This window comes from Astatotilapia calliptera, chromosome 7 (assembly GCF_964374335.1).
Source record: "Astatotilapia calliptera chromosome 7, fAstCal68.1, whole genome shotgun sequence".
In the NCBI taxonomy this organism is placed as follows: Eukaryota; Metazoa; Chordata; class Actinopteri; order Cichliformes; family Cichlidae; genus Astatotilapia; species Astatotilapia calliptera.
The window spans coordinates 62,251,201-62,276,941 of record NC_137428.1 but is presented as its reverse complement, the minus strand read 5'-3'; the positions used below and the strand labels follow the sequence as shown (position 1 = coordinate 62,276,941).

The 25,741-nt window shown below is 41.2% G+C and overlaps 1 protein-coding gene across 1 annotated transcript in view; it reads right to left on the bottom strand.

Annotated features, from left to right (window-relative positions):
* Positions 1-25,741, bottom strand: part of itpr2 (inositol 1,4,5-trisphosphate receptor, type 2) — a 63,958-nt gene that overhangs the window by 4,182 nt on the left and 34,035 nt on the right. The window contains exons 38-55 of the mRNA XM_026176344.2: positions 24,923-25,043; positions 24,326-24,513; positions 24,061-24,241; positions 23,073-23,326; positions 22,784-22,984; positions 22,096-22,206; positions 21,684-21,779; positions 21,483-21,602; positions 19,197-19,331; positions 18,907-19,099; positions 18,565-18,690; positions 16,809-16,984; positions 16,555-16,719; positions 16,292-16,475; positions 8,951-9,037; positions 8,005-8,126; positions 7,725-7,890; positions 7,465-7,625 (exon numbers count right to left, since the gene is read on the bottom strand). Of these exons, the coding sequence (XP_026032129.1) occupies positions 7,465-7,625; positions 7,725-7,890; positions 8,005-8,126; positions 8,951-9,037; positions 16,292-16,475; positions 16,555-16,719; positions 16,809-16,984; positions 18,565-18,690; positions 18,907-19,099; positions 19,197-19,331; positions 21,483-21,602; positions 21,684-21,779; positions 22,096-22,206; positions 22,784-22,984; positions 23,073-23,326; positions 24,061-24,241; positions 24,326-24,513; positions 24,923-25,043 (2,787 nt within the window). The remainder of the gene's footprint in view (positions 1-7,464; positions 7,626-7,724; positions 7,891-8,004; positions 8,127-8,950; positions 9,038-16,291; positions 16,476-16,554; positions 16,720-16,808; positions 16,985-18,564; positions 18,691-18,906; positions 19,100-19,196; positions 19,332-21,482; positions 21,603-21,683; positions 21,780-22,095; positions 22,207-22,783; positions 22,985-23,072; positions 23,327-24,060; positions 24,242-24,325; positions 24,514-24,922; positions 25,044-25,741) is intronic.

The following is a 25,741-nucleotide window of genomic DNA, read 5'->3' as shown; positions in this document are numbered from 1 at the left end:
ACGATGAGAATTTTACCACATCCCAAAAGGTGTTCTATTGGATTCAGATCTGGCAACTGTGAAAGCCATCCAGGTGCAGCAGACTAATTTTCATGATGAAGAAACCAAAGCTTTTGTGAACTTTGGCCCCAATTTTCTTTTCCAATTCTGACAGGCGTGGCACCCAGTGTGGTCTTCAGCTGTCGTAGCCTTTCTGCTTCAAGGTTCAGGCTCAGAGATGCTCTTCTGCATACCTTGGTTTGTTGATGGGTTATTTGAGTTACTGCTACCTTCATATCAGCTCAAAGCAGTCTACCATTCTCCTCTAATCTCTGGCAATAATAAGGCATTTTCAACTAAAGAACAAACAATCTTAGCATATTACTTTACAGATGGTTTGGTGGGAAAATCCCAATAGATGATTATTTTGTGAAATACTCAGACCAGCCTGTTTGGCACCAAAAATAATTCCATGTTCAAAGTCACTAAAATCACCTTTCTTCCTCATTCTGATGCTCAGTTTGAACTTCAGCAGGTTGTCTTGGCCATGTCTGCATGTCTAATTGCTCACTGGATATTTAGCAAGCAGCTGAAAAGGTGTAGCTAACAAAGTGGCCACTGAGTGTGTACACACACACACACACACACACACACACACACACACACACACACACACACACACACACACACACACACACAGTAAGTAAAAGCATAATATATCCACTTTAAGAGATGCATCAAACAAGCCGTTTTCTAAAGGAAATAGCTTAACTTACATTATACAGATCAGAACAATTGTACCTAATGAAGTGGCCAGTGATGTTATAAACTTTGCATTTTTAGCATTTTGCTAGGCTTTAGCTGACGCCAACATGAAGTATTAAAATTATCACATTTAACTGGTGTTATTATATAAAATCAAAACGCCTCATCTGAGGGTTAGAAACAGAGAAAAAAGGGGCCTGGTGAAGAATGGAAGTGGAGAAATATGATCAAGTACACATATTACTAAAACTGGGTTTAAAACAAGGTTGAGTCTCTTTCACTGAAGTAGATTTATGATTAGGTGCCATTTAGTTGTGCTATCACATAAGCAGACCCTCTTCGCAGAATGTCAGCTTTTATTTTAAATGAGAGGCAACAGCCACTTTAAGTAACATCACTTATCTGAATCATTGTTAGCAGGTCAGTTTAAGTTGTCAGGTTACAGTTTGCTCCATTGGCCATTTTGCAGATATCTGAGTCAGATCACTCTGTAAATAAAAAGGTCCTTTCACTCCTTTACTGTACTTTGTTTTCTATTCCTGTTTTTTCTTTTAACCAGAACAGTCTGTTCACTACTCAGTGCTGTAAAGTATGAATTAAGTCATTCTATAAGAGCTTGACTGAAGATCTTTTCTGATTTAGGCTTCTGGCATCACAGGGGACATAAAATTAAAAAAGGAAAAAAAAAACAAAAAAAAACCACACAGCAAAGGCTGTGAGAGCTCAGAGACAAAGCTCCAACATCTGAGGACTATCTAAAGCTCACTCTTAACAGCTGGATTAAAAAAAACCCTCAAAAATGTGAACATAATATCATTTTGTATGTGAAGTCCCTCATGTTGCCTGAAGCATTGTTTAATTAAAGAGTTAAAGTTAAACATCCCACCAATGTTTTGTTGCTCTTTATTAGACTGTACAGTAATCCACTGTGGGCTATGCTGCACTGTCTCAATGAGTCAGGCTTTAGTGTCGCTTCATGATCAATTTAAACACATAACTGAGCGTGAATTTACAGACATTCATGTGCTTCTCACTCTGCTGCCGTCACCAGACCAGTGTGCGTTTATTTCATCCCGTACGGGTACATACTGTACATACAATCTGTAATATACTCCAGAAAAGTCAGGGTACTGATATAAAAGTGTGGGAACAACCTTAGATGTCACCAAAGACAAACAATGTATAATCAAATATCATCAACGCTCCAGGTTCCAACCACTGTGTTGTTGTTGTTGTTGTTGTTTTCTTTTTAAAAACCCAGGCTTAAAGCATAGGTTTTAATCATGAACAATAATGCTATCCATGTAATTCTACAGGATTCATTAAACTTCCTGACATATCTGAAGGTATTAGACATGCTGTAAGCATGGAAACAGACATTTATATACATACAGTACAATAAAAGGACATATTCATTAAAACAGTGCAGCCTACTGGGTAAAATTAGTAGTTGAGAGTCGCTGGTTAGCTAAAAGCATCTTTCTCAAAATTTATTTTTAATTTAAAGTATCTGTGCAGTAATGATTTTACTTGCTTTACTTTAATTATCAGTTAAGTATGCAGCACATAATTATTAAAGTGCTATGAAATATGTTTTTTGTATTATGTGTCACAACTCCATGGATCCTCTACCCTACACGCTTGACTTTGAGGTTAGTCAAGCTCAGTGAGGTTAAAATAATGGAGTTCAGCCTGAATGACGTAGCTGCACAACACGTCCTTGTGATCAGCAGCCACAGAAGAGTGTCAAAGTATACAATGACACAGCACACAACAGTGCACCAGACAAGCATACACATATCACTGACACACACACACACACACACACACACACACACACACACACACACACACACACACGTTCTTGACTGGGACATTTAACAAAAAACCACAGCAGTACTTTCATCTCATTAAGCAAATTCTAACCTCTGTCCTCAGTTTACATCACAAATGCCGGCCCTTCGTTTGCTTCTTTTATTAAAGGCAATGCGTTGCATGTGTGTTATATCAGAAATAAAGGGTTCATGATGTGACAGTGACTGTGTACATGTGTACGTGTGTGTACGTGTGTGTGAGAGAGAGAGGGAGACAGAGAGAGAGAAAAAAAAGAAAGGGACAGGGGAGCACGTGCCAGGCAGGGCTGAGCTATTAGCAGGCCACTTGAGATGGGTTATGTAACGCTGTGGCTGCTGCAGTACTTGCTGGGCCTGTAGTCGCTGTCATAATTTTACACACAAACACCCGCACACTGACTCACATCCACATGCACAACACCGTCAGAACAGTCACAGTGTAACAAGATCCTACTTTTTTTCTTCTTCTTTTTTTTTGGCTTCGCACCACATCACTTTATCCTACCAGATGAAATCATTAGTCAGGAGCTGCTTGTGTGTGCCTGCATGCATGTGTGTTTGAGGTCATCAGGTTACAGCTCTGTTCCATCACTGGGAGGGCAGTTTAGTTCATACAGCAGCTGCTGCCAGTGTTACCCTAAAACTGTAGTGAAGTAGCGGAGAATAGAGTTAAAAAACAAAAAGATCCAATTAGTAAACTGGCACCAGCAGTATTTCTACCTGAACATCACATCAAGCACAACTCTGTGTTGGGATGTGGAGAACACAAACGGTGCAAGCTGCTGCAGACATCTGCATCATGGACTAGCACTTCTCTCCAATTCAGCTGCTCTTTTACAGCTTACGTCAAAACACCGACGCTTTCTCTTATCAAGACTAAGTTACTATGTGTGAGCAAGTGGAGCAATTTAATACAACATTTTAAGATGACGGGGCAGCAAAGAGATAGACTTGTTTAAAAAACAAAAAAGCAACAACGAAAAAACAAAACAAAACAGGAATCCTAATCAAGGCAGTACAGTCTGAAACATGAGTCCCATTATGCCCTAGCAGAGCAGTTTATTGCATTTTTTAATTAGATCCTTACTGTCTGGTATATGGTCACACAACTTGTGTATCTTCTGTTCAAAAAAATAAATCCAAAATAAGACTAGTTAAAAAGCTGAAGTTAAGGTAAAGTAAGCAAACAACTAATACCCTAAACATATACCAAACTTAAACTTAATGAATGTCAGAAGCTGAATGCATCAGACAGAAAAACTATTTCTGGAGATTTTAAAAATGTAAAACTCTGCTTTCAGTTCCCTGTGCAACCTGCACGTAGGTGAAACCTGCACCACCTGCACTCTGAGTACAGCACAACCTCTTTATATTTATTCTGACATGGTGGTAGGATTTTATATGAAAGATTGCAGTAAAGCATACAAGCGCTGCACAAACAAACTGTACGCAACAGGCTGTTTGTTTAGTTGTCCACGTGCGTGCGCATGTGACTGTGTGGGTTCTGCAACACTTAAGAGGTGTTAATATGTAAAACCCAAAAGAAGTTAGAAGTTCATTTAAAAAATAAAAAAAAAGGTGATTCTTTACAAATCAATTTATTCACAATAATATTAATATTATCTCATTCTGAATTTTATGGCAGCAACATGTCTCAAAGTTCGGATAGAGGCAACAAGATGCTGGAATAGAAAGTGGTACTAAGTAGAAAGGGGTGGAACAACATGCAGCTGAACTTCTCAGAAGTAAAGATCGGTAAAGATTGCACCAATGTGCAAAAAACTACATCTAAAAACTGTGGAACAGTTTCAGAATAATGTTCCTGAATGTAAAATTGTAAAGATTTTGAACATCTCATGACCTACAATCAAAGGTTTTTTCATAATCTCTGTGTAAACGTCTGGATTCCTGTGATCTTTAGGCCCTCTGGTGTCAGTGCACTGAAAACAGGCCTAAACTGTCAAGGAAATCACTGTACAGCCTCAGAAATGCTTTAGTTCATGGTGTCATCCACAAATGCAGGTTAAAGAAAAAAGAAGAAGCCAAATGCAAACATGATCCAGAAATTCTGTTGCCTTGTCTGGGCCAAAGCTCATTTAAAATCGTCTGACGTAAAGTGGAAAACTGTGTTCTGTGATCGGACAGATCGATATTTGAAATTCTTTTTAAAGAGAGCAGGACCATCTGATGGTACGGGGGTGCATTAGTACCTATGGAATTGTCAGCTTGCACATCTGCAAAGGCACCATCAATACTGAAAGGCATACAGCATACAGATTTAAGAGGAACAGATGCAGATGATGTTGTTGTCAGAAAAAGCCTTACATATTTTTGCATATTTCAGCAAGAAAACATACTGTAGCCATTGAAACAGCATGGCTTCATAGTAGAAGAGCCAGGTGCTGGGCTGGCCTGCCTGCCTTGAAAACATTTGGTGTGTCATGAAAAGAGAAATACGACAGACGGCCCAGGACTGTTGAGCCGTTAGAATCCAGTATCAGACAGGAATGGGACAGCGTTCCTCTCCGAAAATTCCAGCACCCAGTCTCCTCAGTTCCTAAATCTTCACACGCTCTTGTTAAAAGAAAAAGGTTGCTGTGTGCGTGGAAATTCAAAATTGGCTCGTGTTTCTTCAAATGGTGCATTTTCTTAGCCTAAACATTTGATATGTTTTCCATTTTCTGTTGACAATAAATTAAGGGTTTCTGAGATTTTGTTTTTAAGTAGAATTTACACAATGTCCTCACTTTTTTTTTTTAAACTGGGTTTGTAAATTCCTGACTCATCATTGCATCATCACCCAGCAATACCTTGGCCTGGCATCAGAGAACCGACCTGTTGGAAGACCTGCTGATGCATATTAATTCAACGTCTATCACCTGTTTGTTATGCAAATTGTTCATTATAATGCCACCATTCTTATGCCCATCACGGCTGAATGTTAATCACAAAATGTGCCATTGTGCTCCAAGGCTTCATTTGAATCCATTAACCTAACAGCAACACCTTTAGTTGCCCTTACATCCTTCAACTTCTTGTCTGTGTGTCAGTGCGGCAAGTTGGTACATTGATGATAATAGGCCTGGACTGGGTTTAATTACTATTTAACCACACTGTGTCCCTGCAGGTTAGGAGCTCAGTATGGTGAGGACTACCTGAGTATAGAACCCCATCTCTCTCCAGCAGCGAGGGGAAAGGAGAATAAATTGGGATGCCTGGCACAGTCCTAGAGGCTCAGTCTCATTTTTTGATCACTCGTCTGCTGTAGAGGATCACGCTTCTATAGCACACTGTGCAAGTCTGCTAACTAAAGAGGCTGTGCATCTTTAAGGCTCTAACACGAAGACATCTGTATGCTCATCTGCTTGGTGCAGCTTGCCAACAAAATATGAATTAGGGGGTGAAATGAATGTGTTTGTTTGTCCATATGTTCCTGGAATAATAAGGAGGCTTGGGTGTGTTTATGTACCACCTTAAAAATGTGCAGTCTCAAATTCCTAAATCTTTACACTGCTGTATGTCTCTTAAACGTGATCTGTATAAAGAGAGTTAAGCTATTTTGATCAGACAACAACTTGTGAGATGTACCTGTTAAAGTGGATCTATTACGCTTTGACTTATTGTGTGTGTGCGCATATACACTAAGTGGCCACTTTGTTAGGTACATCCGAAAAATGGCTGATTAACAAGCAGCCAATCACATGGCAGCAATTCAATACATTCAAGCATGTAGATGTGTTCAAGACAACTGAATATCAGAAAGAGGAAGAAAGCTGATATAAGTGACTGAGCATGGCATGGTTATTGGTGCCATACAGATTGGTCTGAGTATTTTAGAGAAATCTGCTCACACTCACACACAGAAAAAAAAACATGGATCCATCCTGCCTTATATCATCCATTCAGGCTTCCGGTGGTGGTGTAATGGTGTGAGGATGTTTTCTTGGCACACTTTGAACCCTTTAGTACCAACTAAGAATGGTTTAAACACTAATGTAACCCTAAACACCAAAGCCTAACCGAGTACAGTTGTTATTAACCATGACCATACCTTTATGAGCACAGTCTGCCCACCTTCTGACAGCCGCTTCCAGCAGGATAACTCGACATGTTAAAGCTTAAATCATCTCAAACTGGTTTCTTGCACATGACACTGTACTCAGACAGCCTCCACAGTCACCAGATTTCAAACCAATAGAGCACATCTGGGATGTGGTGTAATGGCAGATCCTCATCATGAATCTACGGCCAACAAATCCGCAGTAAATGTGTGGTGCTATCATGTCAATATGGACCAAAATCTCTAAGCAATGGCTCCAGCATCCTTTTGAATTTATGCAATAAGAATCAAGGCAGTTATGAAGGCAATAGAGGGTCCAACACAGTACTAGCAAAGTGTAATTAATTGTGCGTGTTCATATTAAAGCTGGCCAAAGTTTCAGATAAGGTTAGCATATGAGGACGAGTAGAAATGATCCCTCTGAGCGGCTCTATTTTTTCTACTCGTCACTGTAAAAGATCAGAGTGTGTCCGCTTAGCATCGTCATCTCAGACACAGAGCGCCGGCTGTGAGCACGGCAGCCCCAACCGCTTGCTGCTCAAATCTTCTTTTTACGAGAAGCTTTCAGTCAAGCTTTTTAAGCCCACTTAAAAAGTTTGTTTTATAAAGTGGGTGAACTGACACACTGCACCAAAGCCCAGCATAATATAAATAAGAATAATAACTGTTTTAGTAGATTCTGAGAATAAAAATATGGATGCGTAAATGAGCATAATGGGTCACATTTAAAGAACATAAATCTGCATTACAAAGATACACTGTAACCATTTCCTGTGTGTATAGTGTGTATATATTTGGCCTACTTACTGCAATCATTTTGTTTACGTAGCTCTCAGGACCAGTGTACTCGGTTGGATCCTTCACTCTCACCAGAACCATGAAGTAAAGGTAGTGCCACATGTTGTGTTCAGACTTGATATGCTCCTCAAAGGACACCGTTTTGTTATCAAATTTGTCTCTTTCCAACCCTGCAAGATTATACACATTAGCTCTGTTATGAATTCTACCTTAGACCATTTTGTCTATCATAGGCATGCTAGCTATACCACGAAGCTGTCTGTACACACCACAGATGAAACAACTGGTTTTGAGGATTTCCTCCTTCCCCTGTTTCTCACTCCTCAGGTCTGCAAAGGTGTCAATGATAACACCAAAGATGAGGTTGAGAACGATGATGATGACAACAAAGAAAAACAGAAGGTCGTAAACCACTCGAGCTGCAAATAGTGGCTCCTGGAAATATGGAAGAAACGCAGAATTTTATTTCAGGTTTTTCTTCAGACAGAACACACAATGAGAAAATGCCATTTTTCTGTATTCCCTGTATTCGTTTTCGGCTTGTCCTACCTCTTTGGAGGGTCTCCTGAGAATATCTCCCACACCACCTCCATTACGCAGGCCCTGGTTCAATACAGTGATTATACACATGAGCAGAGTGTCGCACACCCGCTCGGTCCCATCATCTTCACCTAACAAGACGAAAACACAGAGAAAAACATGTGAAGAAATGGAGCGAGAGAGAGAGAGAGATAGAAAACCTATAAAAAGGGAGATTTTATCAAGAGGACCTTTGGTGTCTAATGGGATAAATGTGAACCTTTAAATTTGTGTTACATCTGGTATGAAATTACACAAGATTGGACTGACACGCAATACTGTTGTTCTTTAAAAGTTCTTCTTAAAAGGTGCTTCCCTTTTCCATCATTACATTCTGCTCATTTGATAAATTGTTTTTATTAATCTCACAGTGAGAATATTTATTTTTATATTAGTCTTAATTTTATTAAACTGAGCTAGAAGAGTTGAAGAAGATTTTAGTTCATGAAATGAAAACAACATTCAAAAACAATTTGACCTAATTCAGATAAAAGTGTGACTCAGCTGACGCTGACAAGTGACTGATAATAAAACACCTCCAACTCCTACTGTAAATGAATAAAGCCACGCACAGCATGACTGCTGAGGAGAAAGAAGAGGTGAAGGATGTGGCTGAGATCACGTGTGTGCCCTTATGGCGCAGGTGATCCGTGGAGACGAAGGAGAACAAACAGGAGTAGGAGTCACCCGCCCTGCCTCATCAAGTTTCTTTGTGTGCACAAACTCAGTGTGTGTGCATGCGTACGTGCTTATGTCTCAGTATGTGTGTTAGTAACCTTTCAGGAAGTGATTACTGCTGGAAAGGTCACATACACGCCCACCACCCCAGTCAAAACACAAAATCTTAAAACTTATCCACTCCGTGACTTCCACCATGGGTAGGACATATTCAGTTTAATTTTACCCCAAAACCTACCAGGAACAGATGTGGGTGTAGAAGCAGGGCATCTCTCATTCAAACATGAGCCTGCAACCTCGCTGTTGCTCAATAAATCCCTTTTTCCTACAAGAACAACAAAAACATGGGAAGTTTGCGTCAGTGACAACAGCACTAAAAATTTCCATATGAAAGGTGACGATTAAATTATGCTCCTGCATTAAACCTTCTTCCCGCTAATTCTCATCAGCGCTGGTAGAAATCAGCAAGAAAGATATAGTCAGACATTATGTAAACTGAGGCAGCAGCTGCTGGGTGGGCGGTGAAGTGTTGCTGAAAAAACCTGAGCAAATCATTTGCACATCGGCAAAGCCCCGAGCAGCAGAGGAGCCGCACCGCCTGAGCGTGATCTGCTTGGGCAGACAGGCAGAAGAAAGAACTGTGCATCTGGACCAGAGTGTCACCAAAAGAGCTTTTTACAATGATAGTCTGGAGAACTGAGGGCAGGTGACAGGAGGTTTAGGAAGGAGAAGAAGACGACAACTTGGCGGGACAGGGGAGCACGGGGGGGGGGGGGGGGGTGCAGGGGTCACAGCTCTAAGTTGGCAGAAGAGTGTAAAGGGTGCTCCCCAGTTTTGATGAAGCTCCCTCACGTCGTATCTCCACTCAGCCTTCAGCTAACATACAGAGAGGCGTGAGCCCAGCTGGTTACATAACCCACCACTGCTCGGCTGTGTCTGCTGTGCTCTATTCAGTAAAACACAGGATGGCGCGGCCACCAGGTTATGCAACAGGTGCACATGTGCTAGCAGGATGTCTTCCTGACCGTGGGTGCTGGAGCTCATTAACACTACCCACACTCTCCACAGTGTTTTCAAAACATGTGTCTGGGTATATAAATATATATATATATATGGCTTACTCTAGATGGTCGACAATTTCTATGGGGAGATTATACACAAGAAAATGCTGATTTGATCATTGTAATTAAGAAATTATAGATCAGATCAAAAGTGAAGGGAAAAAATGAACTCGCTGGATCAACTAGCATCCAGCAACTCCAAAATGTGAACAACTTTGTACATTACGTTCTATGATTTACACAAATTCAGAAAACGAAAACACAGCTCACTAACAAATCACAGATGTTCATGGCTGGAAAAGATTAAAAAAGAAGAGCAAACTTGTTTCAGTTCAACTAAGGATAACTTTCTTTTTTTTTCTTTTTTTTTTTTTTCTTTTTTTTTTCTTTTTGCCTGTCCCGTTTGGCTCTTTTGCCATCAGAATTGTTGTCTAAAGGCAAAGAAAGATGCCCAACGGATTTACTTTACCAAACTGACCATCCCAGCCTTGCCGTAATGGTCCATTTGATTCACCTTTTATTGTTTATTTTATTTTCACTTACTGAATACGGAACAGACTTGACTGGGGGAAAGAAGGGGAGAAAGAAAGAGGGAAAGAGAAACAGCTGAGAAGAGGGACGGGGGAGAAGGGCAAAAGACAAAAACCAACAGAACGGGCAGAGAAAAAAAAATGCATATATCAATCACCTGGATCACCTGCTGAGAAAGAAAAAAGAAAGCAAGCAGAAGAGAACAAGAGTAATAGAATAAACAACATCACAATGATATATGGGAATATGACAGTAAATACTAAATGTTAAACCTTATTGTGCAGCACATAAGATCAACAGAACACAGTGTGCTTTGAGGTAGGAGCCATAAAGGGTGTAGTTTGTGGGTGTGATCACCTGTGTGTACACCTGTGAGCATGGACGCGTTTGTTTTTTGTTTTTTAAAAGGTTCCTTCATGTAATAATCTGCTAGAGGGTGTGGGGGGGGCCACAGCCCCGTCCTCCAGGGCGTGAAGCAGGTGTGGAGGAGATCAAAACTCCAGACATCCAGAGGCCCCCAGAACACAAGAGACCAAGGAAGACCAACAGAGGGGCAGCTGCGCCACTGTCCCGGAAAGAGCTGAGGAGAGTCCCAGATGAGGGCTCACTCAGCAGCCGCGGAGCAGAAGCCAGGGGGAGTTGCAGTGACGCGCCCGTGAGCTCCGCCGGCAGCCAGCTGCGCCTGAGTGACCGAGCCCCAGGCCGAGAGGCCGGGGGCACCCCACCTCCGAAGTGGCCCGAGCGAGCCCCAGGCTCCAGGCCCCGATAAGCGGCCGCCAAGGAGTGAGCCGGTGTGTACCTGGACGCCCATCCCCGGACACAAAGAACCACCAACGCACCGATGTCTGAGGGGGTCCGCCACTGGCAGGGGAAGTGGTGGTAGGGGGAGATAGGCCTCCAAACCTTGGAGGGCCTGAGATGTCCCCAGAGAGGTGGCGCCTGACACCCAACCTGACATATAGACACAGACATACAGGCACACACAGATACAAACATCCATTCCCACCCTCATGCTCTCATATGCACTTACTCCACACTCAACCAACGTGGAGACAGACATAAAGAGACGTTGTACACACGATCACACTCCCCAAGCGTACTCTACAAACCGGGTCTAGGTGCCCCCGCCCCTGGAGGGGGGAACTGCACCCAGACCCAGGTGGTGTTTCCCTTTTCCCTGCGGTGGGGGGAGGCAGACCGCCCCGACTCCGCAGCAGCAGGAAGGCTCCACACTCCAGACCGCAGTTGGACGGCCAACTCCTCCTCCTAGTCCTAGCCCCCCTGCTCCAGCAGGTCGCAGAGAATGGGGGTGAGAGAAGACTCTAAACCTCCCTCCACCCACTCATTGTAATGTTGATGCATGTGTGTTCTAAGGTGCATTTAAAACCCAGGAGGGCATGGAGCTACCTGCCAGAGAGCAGCAGGTAAGCGCATGGTCCCTCCTGCTAGCCCTCAATGTCTACGTGTATTTAAAATTGAGAGGTGGGCAACGATGCCAGGGGTGGGGTGTACACCCTGATGGTACTTTGGACTCCGTGTATCGTGCCCACCCCCAAGATCCTATATGTATGTGTAATGAGAGTGTGAGTAATGTGAATGTCTAAGTTGTGGGATAAAATTGAGGCAGAGGCAGCCAGAAGGGGACAGAGGGGGGGGGGGGGGGGTAGCCTCCTCTGCACCCTGGTGATATACCCCTACTCCAAGGCCCTGCATGTGTGGGTGGTTGTGGTGGAGCGGGAAGAGGGAGGCAGCTGGAGATGGGGAGGGAAGGAAGGGAGGGGCAAGTGACCCCTCCCTGGTGCCAGCTCCCCCGCTGACCCCAGTAGGCACCCCCATACTCCGCGACCCGCCAGGGAAAGGGGGCCCAGGCCCATCCAGACCGGGCCCAGTGCAGCAGCGCCGCCCGGCCCCACAGAGCCCGGGACAGTCCACCCAACCCCACCACAGAGAAAACTGCACCCACCCCACCATCCACTCATCTTCCAGACTACATAAGACAATAAACACCCAGGCTGAGATCTTCCTCCACCTCTCCTGTATCTCCCCCTCCTGCAGAGGGAGCTCCTGAGGAGAGGAAAGCTCCTGCAAGATGTGACAATCTCCCCCACCAGTTGAAGAGCCCCCCAGGTGGCTCGACGCACCGGCGGCACCCTGCTCCAGGGCTGGGCCCCCATGCACCCACTCGCCCACAACCCCGGCAACACACCAACCAGGACCCAAGCCCCCGAGGCCCGATCCGGGTCCCAGCCCAGAGACGGAGCGCCCCCAGAACCTCACGCCCATCCCGGACCCACCCAGGGGCAGCCAGGCCACCAGGTCAGTAACCCACGTCCGTCAGCACAGACCCTCCCCTAGCCCCGCTGCACGCAGCCGCGAGGAAACAGTCACCTGAGAGCCAACAGAGCCCCTAACCGGACATGACCGCTACCCCGGGTTGAGCCCCCCAAGGAAGATGCCTCCGGGGAACCCCCCGACGCCCTAAGCCTGTCCCTACCCCCACACCAATCACTAGGTGATGGAGCTGATCAAAGGAGCCCAGAGCAATTGATCTGATGTGGTGGCAGAGGCTGTATCAAGACTAATGTAATCTAATAGATAATTTCTATATTGGTTAGAATTAAGATTATTTTTATTTTTCCAGTTCATGAGGACAGTTTTCTTGGCTATGCATAGGGCAGTGAAAACCATATGGGCGATATTCTTTTCTGAAGTGACATTATCTAAGCTGCCCAACAAACACACTAAGGGGGAAGTTGGAATGTTACATTTCAGACACTTCGATAAGTCTTCACATATCTCGCGCCAAAACTTCTGAACTGGTGGACAGAACCAAAGAGCGTGGATATAATTGTCCGGTGAATTGGTTTGGCAGTGTGAGCAGTTGTTGGTAGACGTAAAGCCCATCTTGAACATCCGATGACCTGTATAGTGCACTCTATGTAATATTTTGTATTGAATTAATTGAAGACTGGGATTTCTAATTAGATGAAAGGTTTTTAAGCAAATCTGAGACCAGAAGTTTAGGTCTAAGTTAACTGATAAATCCACTTCCCATTTTGCAATAGGAAGTGATATTGATTCATCTGTTTTAGAAAGCATTCTGTATATTTTGGATAGTAATTTGGGGGGTTTAAGAGTAAGAAATTGAACCACACTTGGTGGTGTTTGTAGTTCAACTTGACCCGGTTTAAATTTCTTTTTTACTATGGATTTAATTTGTTGATATTCTAAAAATCTTTTCTTGTTGATCCCATATTGTGTAACTAGTCCGTCAAATGAAATAAATTCTGTTCCTTCTAGTATATGTTCTAAATATTTGATTCCTTTATCACTCCAATCTGAAAAGTTTATCATATTATTGTTTTGTAATATGTCAGGGTTGTTCCAGATAGGTGTACGTTTGCATGGGATTAATGAAGACGCCGTCAATTTTAGAAACTCCCACCATGCTGTCAGAGAAGAGCTGATGTTGATGCTTTTAAAGCATTCATGTCGTTGGATGTTTGAGCTGATAAATGGTAGGTCTGAGATCTCTAGATTATTGCAGAGTGCTTGTTCTACATCTAGCCAAGGTTCATCTAAGAGGGTGTGTTTTAGCCATCCTGAGATAAACTGAAGCCTGTTGGCTAAGAAGTAGTGCTGAAAGTTAGGCAGTTCTAGTCCTCCTTTATCCTTGGTCTTTTGTAGTGTTTTTAAGCTTATACGTGGGGGTTTATTTTTCCAAAGGAATTTGGACATACATGAATCTAGAGATCTGAACCAATCTTGTGGCGGTTTAGTTGGGATCATTGAGAATAAATAATTTATTTTTGGTAAGACCATCATTTTTATAGCGGCAACCCTTCCCATGAGTGATATGGGTAGACATTTCCATCTAGCCAGATCATCTTCTACCTTCTTTAAAAGTGGGATATGGTTTAATTTAGTTAGATCTGCAAGCTTGGGAGAAACATTAATACCTAAATATTTTATATTTCCCGATTGCAGTGGTGTAGAAGAGGAATTATGGAAGGAGCAATTAATCGGTAGGACTGTAGATTTTGACCAGTTAATTGAGTAATCTGATATTCTTGCAAAAGAGTTTATCAATTCAATCACCCCAGAGATATTGGTTTGTGAATTTTGGAAAAAGAGTAACACATCATCCGCATAAAGGCTGATTTTATGTTCCACGTTCTTGCATTTTATGCCCTTAATTACTGAATTCTGTCTAATTGCTGCTGCTAGTGGTTCAATAAAAATTGCAAATAGTGAAGGGGAGAGTGGGCATCCCTGCCTGGTGCCCCTCAAGAGACAGAAGCTGGAGGATGTCTGGTCATTTGTTCTAACACAAGCTGTTGGGGAATTATATAATATTTTTAACCAGTTTATGAAAGAGGATCCAAAACCAAATTTGTGTAAAGTTGCAAATAGAAATTTCCAGTTAACTCTGTCAAATGCTTTTTCTGCGTCTAAAGAGAATATTGTAGTTTCTAGGTTTTTACTGTATGAGTAGTCTATCAAATTAAGTAATCTACGTGTATTTGTTGATGAGTGCCTACCTTTTATGAAACCAGTTTGGTCAGGATGAATTAAGAGGGGGGTTATTTTCTCCAGTCTCTTTGAGAGAGCTTTGCAGATTATTTTAAGGTCTACATTTATAAGGGATATTGGACGATAGCTTGAGGGATATACAGGGTCTTTGCCTGGTTTTAGCAGGAGATTAATGTTTGCAGAATTCATATTTGATGGAAGTCTGCCCTTTTCTTTAATTTCCAACAACGTTCTGTAGAAAACTGGTGCTAGAATCGACCAGAATTCTTTGTAGAATTCTGCAGGAAAGCCATCTGGATCTTATTATTGTGCATACTTATCAGGGCTTCGTGGAGTTCACCTGGTGTCAGTGGTGAATCCAGTGCCATTGCTTGAGTGTCCAATAATTTTGGAAGAGTTATGTTGTCCAAAAACTGATCAATTTCTTTTTTAGATGGGTTTATTTGTGGTGAATACAACGTTTTATAGAAATCCCTGAAAATGTTGTTTATTTGTATTGGTTCATATAATGTGTTCCCAGATGAATCTTGAACAGCACATATAGTTGTTTTTTCTTTATTTATTTTTAGCTGGTTTGCTAGAAATTGACCGGATTTATTACCATGTTCATAATTTTGTAGGCGTAGTCTTTGTACTAAGAATTTTGTTTTTTTATCAATTATCTCATTTAATTCTAGTTTTGTTTTGCGTATTTTGTTCAATGTTTCCTGATCTTGGTGGGACGCGTAGGCTTCTTCTAGTGATTTGATGTTTTTTTCTAATTCCTGAATATTTTTGTTTTCTTTTTTCTTTTTATGTGATGAGAAAGAAATAACTAAGGATAACTTTCACGAAAGATAACAGAAAAATATACTGAGAGGAGCGCAAAGCACAACTACAATCCAGTCTGGAGAATGAACAAAACTTTCCTTTTCCTCCTTACACAGTATAGACTTGAAATGAAGTTAAGAGAGATAATACATATCACCAGATATGCAATTACTGCACATACTACTAGAAGATTTGATCTTTTTTTACATTGTAGAAATTATTATTTATTTAATTGTTTAAACATTGCCAAACTGGAGCCATCAGTGCATTTTTAAAGGTTTTTAAGTATGACACATTCATTGGAAAGGTCAGGTATAAGTACTATGACTAAAATAGATGTGGCATTCTTGCAACTGATTTCTATTGCATCACATTTCTTGCAGTTACATCTGAAGATGTTGAATATCACCCATGTCTCACTCAGTGTTTTTTCTGCTTTCCTCATAAAAGTGGAAGTGAAACTGTCACTATTTGGTGTAGTTTGTTTTAAATATCACACTAGACTGGTGATAAACATAAGCAGCATTTTTGAAGCATTATTTTCAAATGGCAATATCAAAGGATATCTTAAAGCCCAAGGAATTTACGACAGGGAGAAGACCACAGTAATGACTTAGTGTACTTTAAAAGTTAAAGTTTCTGACCTGGTGAAGGAAGGCGGTCCACCTCCATGCGGAAGTCGTCTTTGAGGAAGAGGAAGCCGATGATGGAGAAAAAGTAAACGAGAAAAACGGCCAGAACCGCTGTCAAAAAAATGGAGCGGCCATTTTTCGTCACACTCTTTATCACATTGAGCAGCGTCTCCTCTCGAATCACCAGGTCCAAAAGCTGCAAAAGGAGATCGTTATCTGTGAGCCATCAGCAAACATTCGGAGAACACTGTCACAAATCAAACGAGCTCTCTTACCAAAATGCTGTAGAAGAACTCATGAACAAAGAGGCCCAGGACGCAGATGATGGCATACCCCAAATGGTAGATAAAGAGTATGTCCATCACGACTGCTTTGTAGCCTCGAGTGAACGTCCCCTGGTTCCCCACAAAACTTACAAGAAACACCAACTTGTTGAAAAGCTGAAAATGGAATAAAAACAAAAAAAACTCGTACGTGTGAAGAGGCAAGAACAGACACATTCTTCAAAAACAAGCCTTTGTTCACTTACATTGACAGCACCGAGCAAAAGCAGCGCAGGGCCAAGGCCCATTGTGTAGATAGCACGCAGAATAAGGGAGACCAGGAAGAACCCGATGCCTATTGGTTTAGGTAAGACGGGAAGCAGTGCGGTGAAGACTCCCAATGCCACCCACAGTAAGATATTCCAGAATGGGGATAATGTGCCTGTGTGGAAGAATAAACAATCGAACAAGGCACAAAACATCAATGCTTTAAAGCACAATATCCCTCTAATGAATTATTTATCTGAGCTAAAAGCTTAACTTAGCAAACAGTCAAAGGAAACACTTTAAAATGTCAAACAACCATCCATGGGGACAGCATCAGTCAAAACAACCAACTCTTCTTCAGCTCACTGAGTAAATCAGCAGAGTGATGCTCATGGGTCTTTTGGAAACTGCAAAGTGCTGACAATTCATTGAGGAAGTATTTATCAGAAAGCCATCTTTAACACTTCTGTACGCCACAGGAACCACGTGTACAGTAGGTTTACATTTCAACAAATCACACCAAGGCAAACCAGCAAATACAGCAAGTTCTAGTAACATTTCGCAAAACCTAAAATCAGGTAATCTAACATTGCACGTAAAGAAATGAATTTTAAAGAGTAAAATAGGATGATTATTGGGTGATTTAACTTCATCTGATTAATTAGGTCTCAGGCTGACGCCAGGCTGAGGGCAATGACATGAAGTCGTATCAACATACCGATAAAAACGATTAAAGTCCAAGTTGTCCCACCTCAAAACGATATCATGATGACGTGTGATGGATTTCCTTTAAGCACATTTTGTACACGCCCACTGCTTCTTATCCAATTAGATACTGTATTGTTAGATAAATCACCAGCATTCATGAGACTGAGTGACCAAGGTGTTTAAATAAATGCAGCATCACGTGTCACAGAACACACATTTTCAGTCATAAAAAGAAAGCAATAATCATTAATAATTAACATTCCAAAAAAAGAGAATTGTTATAAACTTACTTTACTTGAAAATTAATACATTCAAAGTGTTCTTCCATAGGTTTTTAAAATTATTAAAACTGCTTGATAAAACAGCTGTAAATAGATAATTTTTTTAAAAAGATCTGCCTGTTGCTCATTGCGTTGTAGCTGATGGTTGGTGGTTGACACTCCAGGCAGTGGTTGCACAGGTTTTCCTCATGTCACATGTCTCATGCTGTATTCACCTCATTTGCCCATCTCAAAACTGAAATTAGTTTAAATAAATGGCCCCTTTGCCAACAGTTGCTTTAAAATTTACCACATTTCTTTCTTTCTTTTCATCACATAGCCACTAGTCTCTTTAACTCTCTGTGTGTACGCCTCTTTTTTTTTTGCATGCTTGACTCCCTCATTATTTTAGTTGGATAATACTAATGAGTGTGTCTGCATTTGAATTAAAGAGATACGGCATAATTTAGCTGATATTAAGGACTTTTATTCTCCACATACATTTTCTCTAGTACATTTATGAGATGTTATTTCAGCACCAGGAGCTGTCCATACTATGCTCTATACAAATTTTACACAATGCACACAATAATTCTGTCTGCCTCATATGGTAAGTTCATCTCTACTTTGATATTGGCAGATGTATTGCAGATTAAATAGTTAATCCATGTCCAGTAGGAGCCATTTGAAGACCACTGCCTTAAAACATTGGTTTGCTTAGCAAAAGGTTTAAAAAAATGGCTTGAAATTACAAATTACAATTTGAGAAATATGCAGAAATTCTTACCCTCATCTTCATCGTCACCAAAAGGGTAGAATACAGCCACAGCAATGTTGAGCAGGAGGGCCAGGTAGAAGGAGATGCTCCCCCAAAGAGAGATGTGACGTGAGAACCAGAACAGAGCCTTATTTTCTGTGCAAACACAACAGGGAGCATAAGTACAGGCACACGAATTCAGCACACACCACATCACTGCAGGCCCTTCAGTTTACTGTGAAAATAACATAACCAGACTTGCTGGATGGGAATCGTGATTTGTCGTCCTGAAGCCTGTTCCTGCTGCCACCACCGCCACCACAATCATTATTATTTTCCAAGAACTGGATGCCGAATGTAAGGAAGACTTACTGCGGATCTTCTTCTGCCACCTCATCTCATTGTAGAGGTTGTCAAACTGGTGGAAGAAGTCATTAACCTTGCTGCCTTGGTCATCTCTCTCAGTGGTGGTGAACACACGCATCTTTGACTCCTCAGTTAGGTACTCACAGATGTTAGGAACTGGAAACACTATCTGCTCCATGCTGCGGTCATTACGCACAATCTGATAACAAAGATTAAAGGTTTGGCTTACAGTTTTATAGTTTGACGAACGATTTAAGAGATTTTAGGATAAATGATAAATTGATGATGCGGGTTACCTCTATCTGAGCTGTGTGCTTCGCATAGTAACGGAGGGCATCATCCTTTTCCTTATCGTGGTCCATGCCTGACCCCAGACCTAACCCTGACCCAGGGGTGAGGCTCTGCTGCAAGATTTTGTTGTGCCTGGCCAACTAGGAATGAAGAAATATGATTAATATCAAGATATGATTTTGCTGCACTACACTGGATGATACTGTAACCAGTAATGAACCAAAACTAAACAAATATGGTTTACAAAATCTCCTCATGAGCGTTAATGTCATGGTCATTTTTATGGATTTTACAAGACATGACTGTGACTTTGGAAAACAAGAACTGGGTGCTGCTTTAACCTTGACTGAAATTTGAAATAGCCCATATGGACAAGAAATATTCCTTCTGGAGAAAAGTTTTATGGTCAGCGCAGACAAAGGTAGTGCCATGATGACAAGAGGTATGTTTCGCGGAGTAAAGGTGAGGCTTTCACACTAAGAACACTCAACTGCCAAGCATGGTGGTGGTAGCATTGTGCTCTGGGAAGTTTTGCTGTAGTACTGGTACACCGCACAAAGTGGATGGAATAATGAAGAAAGTTCTTTCACCTCACATTAAATTAACATCTAAATGGTTGAAAATTTGGCAAAATTGGGTTTTCCATCAGAGCAATGATCCCAAACACACATCAAAACTGGTTTTGGGATGGATAGACCAGGCTAACATTAAGCTTCTGGAATGGCCTTCCCAACTCCATGAACTCACCTCTATCGGAGGATTTTGGAGCAGGTCTAAAACCCAGGTGTGTGACAACCAATTTAAATAAATTCTGCCAAGAAGAGTGACCAAATATCTAAGCAGAATTATGCCACAAAATTGTTGATCACTATCAAAAGGTGTGTGTGTGGTCGAGATGCAACTTATTAAGAGATGTTTAATACATATATTTGATCACTGTTTATATATTTTTGAAAGTCCAAAATAAATGCAATCTTGTGCACCCGATTCTTGTTTTCTAAAGCAATTAAAGATGTAAAGTATACAATGATTCCACCCTGGAAAAAGCCCTAAATTGTTGTGAAATTCATACCCATGATGAGCCCACAACATCTGTAAGTAATGTCTATATACCGTTCAAATTCAAGCTTTATGGCCTTGTTTTTTGTAATAGAGCTAAAGCTGCCATCTCCCATTAAAGGAATTGAATTATTTCACAGTTTTAAAGTGATCCAGATCCCAACCAGAAACCAGCAACAGTTTCTTTCTTTCCCCACACTCTGCAGAGGTAGTTTTTATGTATCCTTGCTGATAAAAAGACATTGAAAAGGACACCTGTGGCACAAGAATTAATAGATGAGTAAGAAACAGGTTCTGGCCTTTTTCCTTTCCTGTGTTGTTTACTTGTTTTGTGTACACTGAGGTCAACTAGAAATCTAGGTTCAGTCAACAAATTAGATTTCCTTATTTTTTTCTGCTTCTCTTTTTAGGTGAGGAAAATTTTACATGGTTTGTGGAGTTCTGAATACTTGCTGAGGTTTTCTTTTTAATTTATTATATTTTAAACATCTATTTTACTCCTTTAAAATAGGCAATTGTAGAGAAATTTATGGAGAAATGTAGAGAACCATTTAGTTTGTGCATTCTATCTATTGTTTATTTTATATTATCAATTTAATTTGTTTATTTAGACAATCAGAAAATATATTTCAAAGCTGATGCACACATTTGTGCATTCCTGTTTTAAGCTGAAAGGTTATTTTTTTAAAAGTCAAACATTAAAAAAAAAAAACTAACAAAAAAAACAAACATGCACACTTCCTTGTCATGATGAAACTCGTCTGCTCTGTAGACCAAAATATCCTGTCTGACACTTTGCTCTAAAGAGACAGAAGTGAAAACCCACAAGACTTGGCTTGCTCTCAACAACTTACAAACAGCGTAGACAAAGACTGAGACACGTCAGATGGACACACACATTTAGAACAAAAACAAATTTCTCAGGGGTACAGTACTCCTTCCTCATTCCCTCGTTCCTGATCCCTGGACAAAGCAAACCATGTGTATTTAGTTGTGCAGCGACTACCTGCCTCAGTGAAAACGCCTAAAGCCTATCTGTCAGTAGAGCCAATGTCACAACACAAAAACTCATTTCAGAAAACTGTCAGAGCAGTTCATTCAGAGAAGCACTCCTCCATCACTTGGCACTCCTGCACTGCACTGGCCCAGTGGTCATTAGACTAAAGCATCACTGCATTTCCTCTGTTTGTCTGACCACTTTAGACTAACTCAAGTTTAATCTTTTCTTTTACCTGGTGGGCCAGGATGTAAATGTTGTGTCCGACATCTTTAGGTTTGATCTCGTCTCCCATGCCGTCATCGTCGTCTTCACTCTGCAAACCCTGTTTGTAGGCGTCCTTCATGACATCCACCTGAAGCAAAAGTGTTTTAGAAGTCACCGTTTTTGCACCACACGTCAGGTGTAGTTTGTGTGCATGCATGACCACACTCACCAATTCAGTGGGTCTCATCTTGTAGAGAATCTTCTCTGCGTTCTCACTGTCATGGCAGCTCTCCATGATAGCTAGCAGGAGCTTGGAGGCATTGTTCTATGATACACGTTTCAAAATAATCAGCTTTTATATTTTGATCAGTTACACAAAGCTGAATAATTGAAAGGAAAAAAACCAACAATACTGGTCAGATGCAGTTTTTTCAGAGTGCTGTGATTCGACTAAAGGGTTGTACTACTAAAGACATCTGCAGTCAGACAGCCAGTAAACATGGGCTTTATTTGCCCCATTGCCTTTTTCATCATTGCACAATTGTTATCTATATTTAATTAATACTATGCAGCAATGCAAGTATATAATAGGGTAATGGAAATGTGTTGCCTCCCAGACCTCTCATACAACTACTGCTCACCTTGAGTTGCAGCACCAGGTCCAGGCGATCCTTACCCAGGGGGTTGATGGCGTTGACAATCAGTGCTATAATAATATCAATACCATTTGACTCATGTTTAGCTATACAGCTCTGGAAAAGAAAAAAAATGGACATGCTGTAGTCAGTGTTGGCTACATTACAAAAAGAAAATCATTAATATAATTCATCAGAAGAAAGTGTCTGTGCTTTACAGGTAAATCCAAATAAAAGATAGTTTAAGACGGCTTACTACACCACAGCTCATGATTAAAACAGCGGTGTGATCACAAAGTGACCAGGTCCACTCTAGACAGACATTTATGCTCATATTCACACCAACAGTAGATTTAGAATCACCAGATTTCCTCCTCCTTCTAATTAGAAACCAACACAGACACAGGCGTAACATCCAAACTCCATACAGAAAGGCCCCAGCTGCTCAGCTGGTTCGAAACCAGAAATTTCCTGTTTCCTGTATTCTCAACTTGACTGGACTTGAACACATGAAATAAGAAAAGCTTTTCGCTACAGGTTTAACGATACTGTATGATGCTTCACATTTAGGAAAAGATGAACAATTTTTCAAATATATTCACAGTATTAGGCTCTATTAAATAAATATGTTGACAACTTGACTATCCAATAAATCGAGCATTTTCTCTCAACTAACCAGCCACCCTCCTCCTACCTGGTTTTCATGGCAGGGCCCCTGGCAATACTCTGTAATGGTTTCCAACGTTTGGAGAATCAGATCCACATTATACTCATTTATATAAAGTCCCAGCAGCCCTAGGCCTCCAGTGGTGCTCCCACAAATGCAGTCCAAGAACTGAAGAGTCTCACACACCAGATTGTAGTTAGTCTTGTTGTTCTGACTGCGCAGAAAGTTCTGGATTCAGAGCAGGAAAAAAAAAAATCAATCAGCGGTCATTTTAATGACTGGACTTAGAAGGGCAAAGTTCACAGAGCATCAGTACCTGCAGCTTTGAATTGTGGTTCTCACAGAGCAGCTGTAGGTAACGCAGGATTGGTTTCATGATAGATACAGCCGGGCTCATCTGAGTGTCTTCCGATGCCTCCTCAGTACCGATTATCTCACTGTTTTGGCCGAGGCCTTCAAGGTCAGGGTCCAGCTCTTTTCTGAAGGCTGAGAAGGCCTTTGAGGTCACTGAGGAGGCTTCTTTTAGCTGCCCTCGCATGTCGTCCCTCATGTGAAGCCCAGAATCTTTCCCTACAAAGAAAGGATTTATTGAAAAAAAAAAAAAACACACACACACACAAACAGACACACAACACGATTCACTGTTTAACTGCAGGGCAGGAGCAAATTGCTTCCATTCATAAGTGCGGCAATTGTATTCAAGAGAAATTGATATGTGTGTATATATATATATTTATTTATTTACAGACGTTCACTGACAAGCAGGCAACAATTTAGTGGGTTTCTGTAGCATAAAAACACTCAAACTTGATACAATGGCCTTTTGATAGGATTGCAATGTGGGCTGTCACATGCTTCAGACATGTGACTGCTTAAACTGGGAACAACAGTTTCAACAGAAGTCAGCAGAGCTACAAAAATCATTGTGGATTTATCCACTACAACTGTTTTAAACTAAACTAAACTTGTAGACCTCAAACACTGTAAAAGCATTACTTTTTTCCAGTCTGTGGCTTTTTAATTCGCTCTTTCTATGGAAATGCCTGGATGTGCTGAGGACGTGAGCCTCATGACTCAGTATTGCACTTTTAAATCCTCATCGCTAGGTACCTCTGACATTATAACAGAGGTGATTCACTTCTAATGAACTTTGCTTACTTACTTTCAGCCTCCCTTTGACATTTTGACACAGTGGTTAGCTGCATTTTGAGCTCACAAACGTTATCTGGACATTATGTGGTGTTTTTGCTCTAATAAGTCAATAATGTGAAAAAAATTAAAAATACACCATCACCGAACGGTACCTTTTTTAACCCTGATACTACTGACATCACTGTCATCGTCCCTTCTTTTGCAGGTGACTTCAAACATGTTGACTGACACGGTGGCTCGAATCTCCTGCTGGGCCAAACGCATGCGGTCGTAGAAAACCTTGAAGAACCTCTCGGACTTTTTCTGCTTGTTCAGTTGGCTGTAGAATGAGTTCTAGTTGGGAGCAAAAATGGCCATGAGTATACTTCTAAAACATGTGGAGGAGAAGTACAGGATTCGTGTATCTGTGAAGCCAACCTGTATCTGTGTGTTTCCACCCCTGAGAAGGGCAATGCCCAGCTCGATGCTCTCCTTAAACAGTCGATCATTCTTGGTGTTGACGATGAGTTCAATTACCATCTCTGTTGCCCCAACATTGTCCAAAAGACACTGAATATCCGAAACAGTGGTGGCTGGCTTGTCAGCGTCTACCATGGGAGAACCTCCTGCAATGATGTAGAAATTTAAATTCTAGCTTCTGCTTCTCATGCTCTTTCTGAGTTAGTCTCATGTATGTTGCCTGGTTATTTTTGTGCTGCTGCTCTCCCTGCCTCTGGCTTTCCATGCATGCACATACCATATATAAATAATTGTAGATAGAAATAATCTCTTTTTGAGAAATTGAACAGGAAAAACTTTACAAATGTTTGATTATTTGTTATGCTCATCTACTATATTCCACACCTGCCTGGACCGAATATTTGTGGGATGCATTATAAACCTCTTATGTCTGCCAACAATTGTCAAACAGCATACTGCCTAAGAAACAGAGCACTGTCATTTTAGTTCCTGTTGTTTCCTCGGCTGTGAGTAGTTATTGCAGCATCTACTCAGTTTATTTGGGGTTCTCGGTACCTCCAGGTGACTGCTTGACAAAGCCACCAGATGAGCTGTTTCCACTCCCGAGCTCTGACTTGGAGAGGAGCTTTTGATTTCCAAAGTAGCGTGTGAGGAGAATCTTTCTCAAGTCGTTTCCCTGTGGAGACAGAAATCATAATGTTAAATCCATTTAAAAGTCTGACTGAGTATGAGCTTTAAACTAGGAAATTCACACATATTTAATAGATTTTGATAAAGCTTTTTTTCCCCTTTACAGAAAGGGAAAGAGGAATAACTATAAAAATGATCAAAATGAAGGACAAATCTTAAGAAGGGAACATTTGTGGTAAGGTGCATTCATTGGCATGAAATCCATCCGATCATCTCTCAGAGGGCTGAGCAGATTTCATCTCATTTCACCTAATAGGAATCATCGCCATCATCCCATGACACATTTCTGCCTTGATGGAAGCAGTGGTTTGCAGTATGACAATGCTCTTATCAACAAAGAAATTGGAGCTTGAGAGAGCATGACGGTTATAATGTTGTCCAATATCTTGATCCTATCTGAGCATTTATGAGAGATTCCGAGATAGCAGCCAGGGTGTGTTTGGAGAAAAGCAACCATAAATGATGACAGATGTTACTTTTACTTTTAGTTAATATTAGTCGGCAATGAAAGTCTCCAAACAGTTCAATTTTTAAATTGACATGATGAACCGCTGATCTTACCCCAAACTTTTTGGGATGAGGCTAGTTTTCCCTCTCTTATTGTGCAAAATAGGACCACACTGTGCTTCTTTCTTACACACACACACACACACACACACACACACACACACACACCGTGTGCAC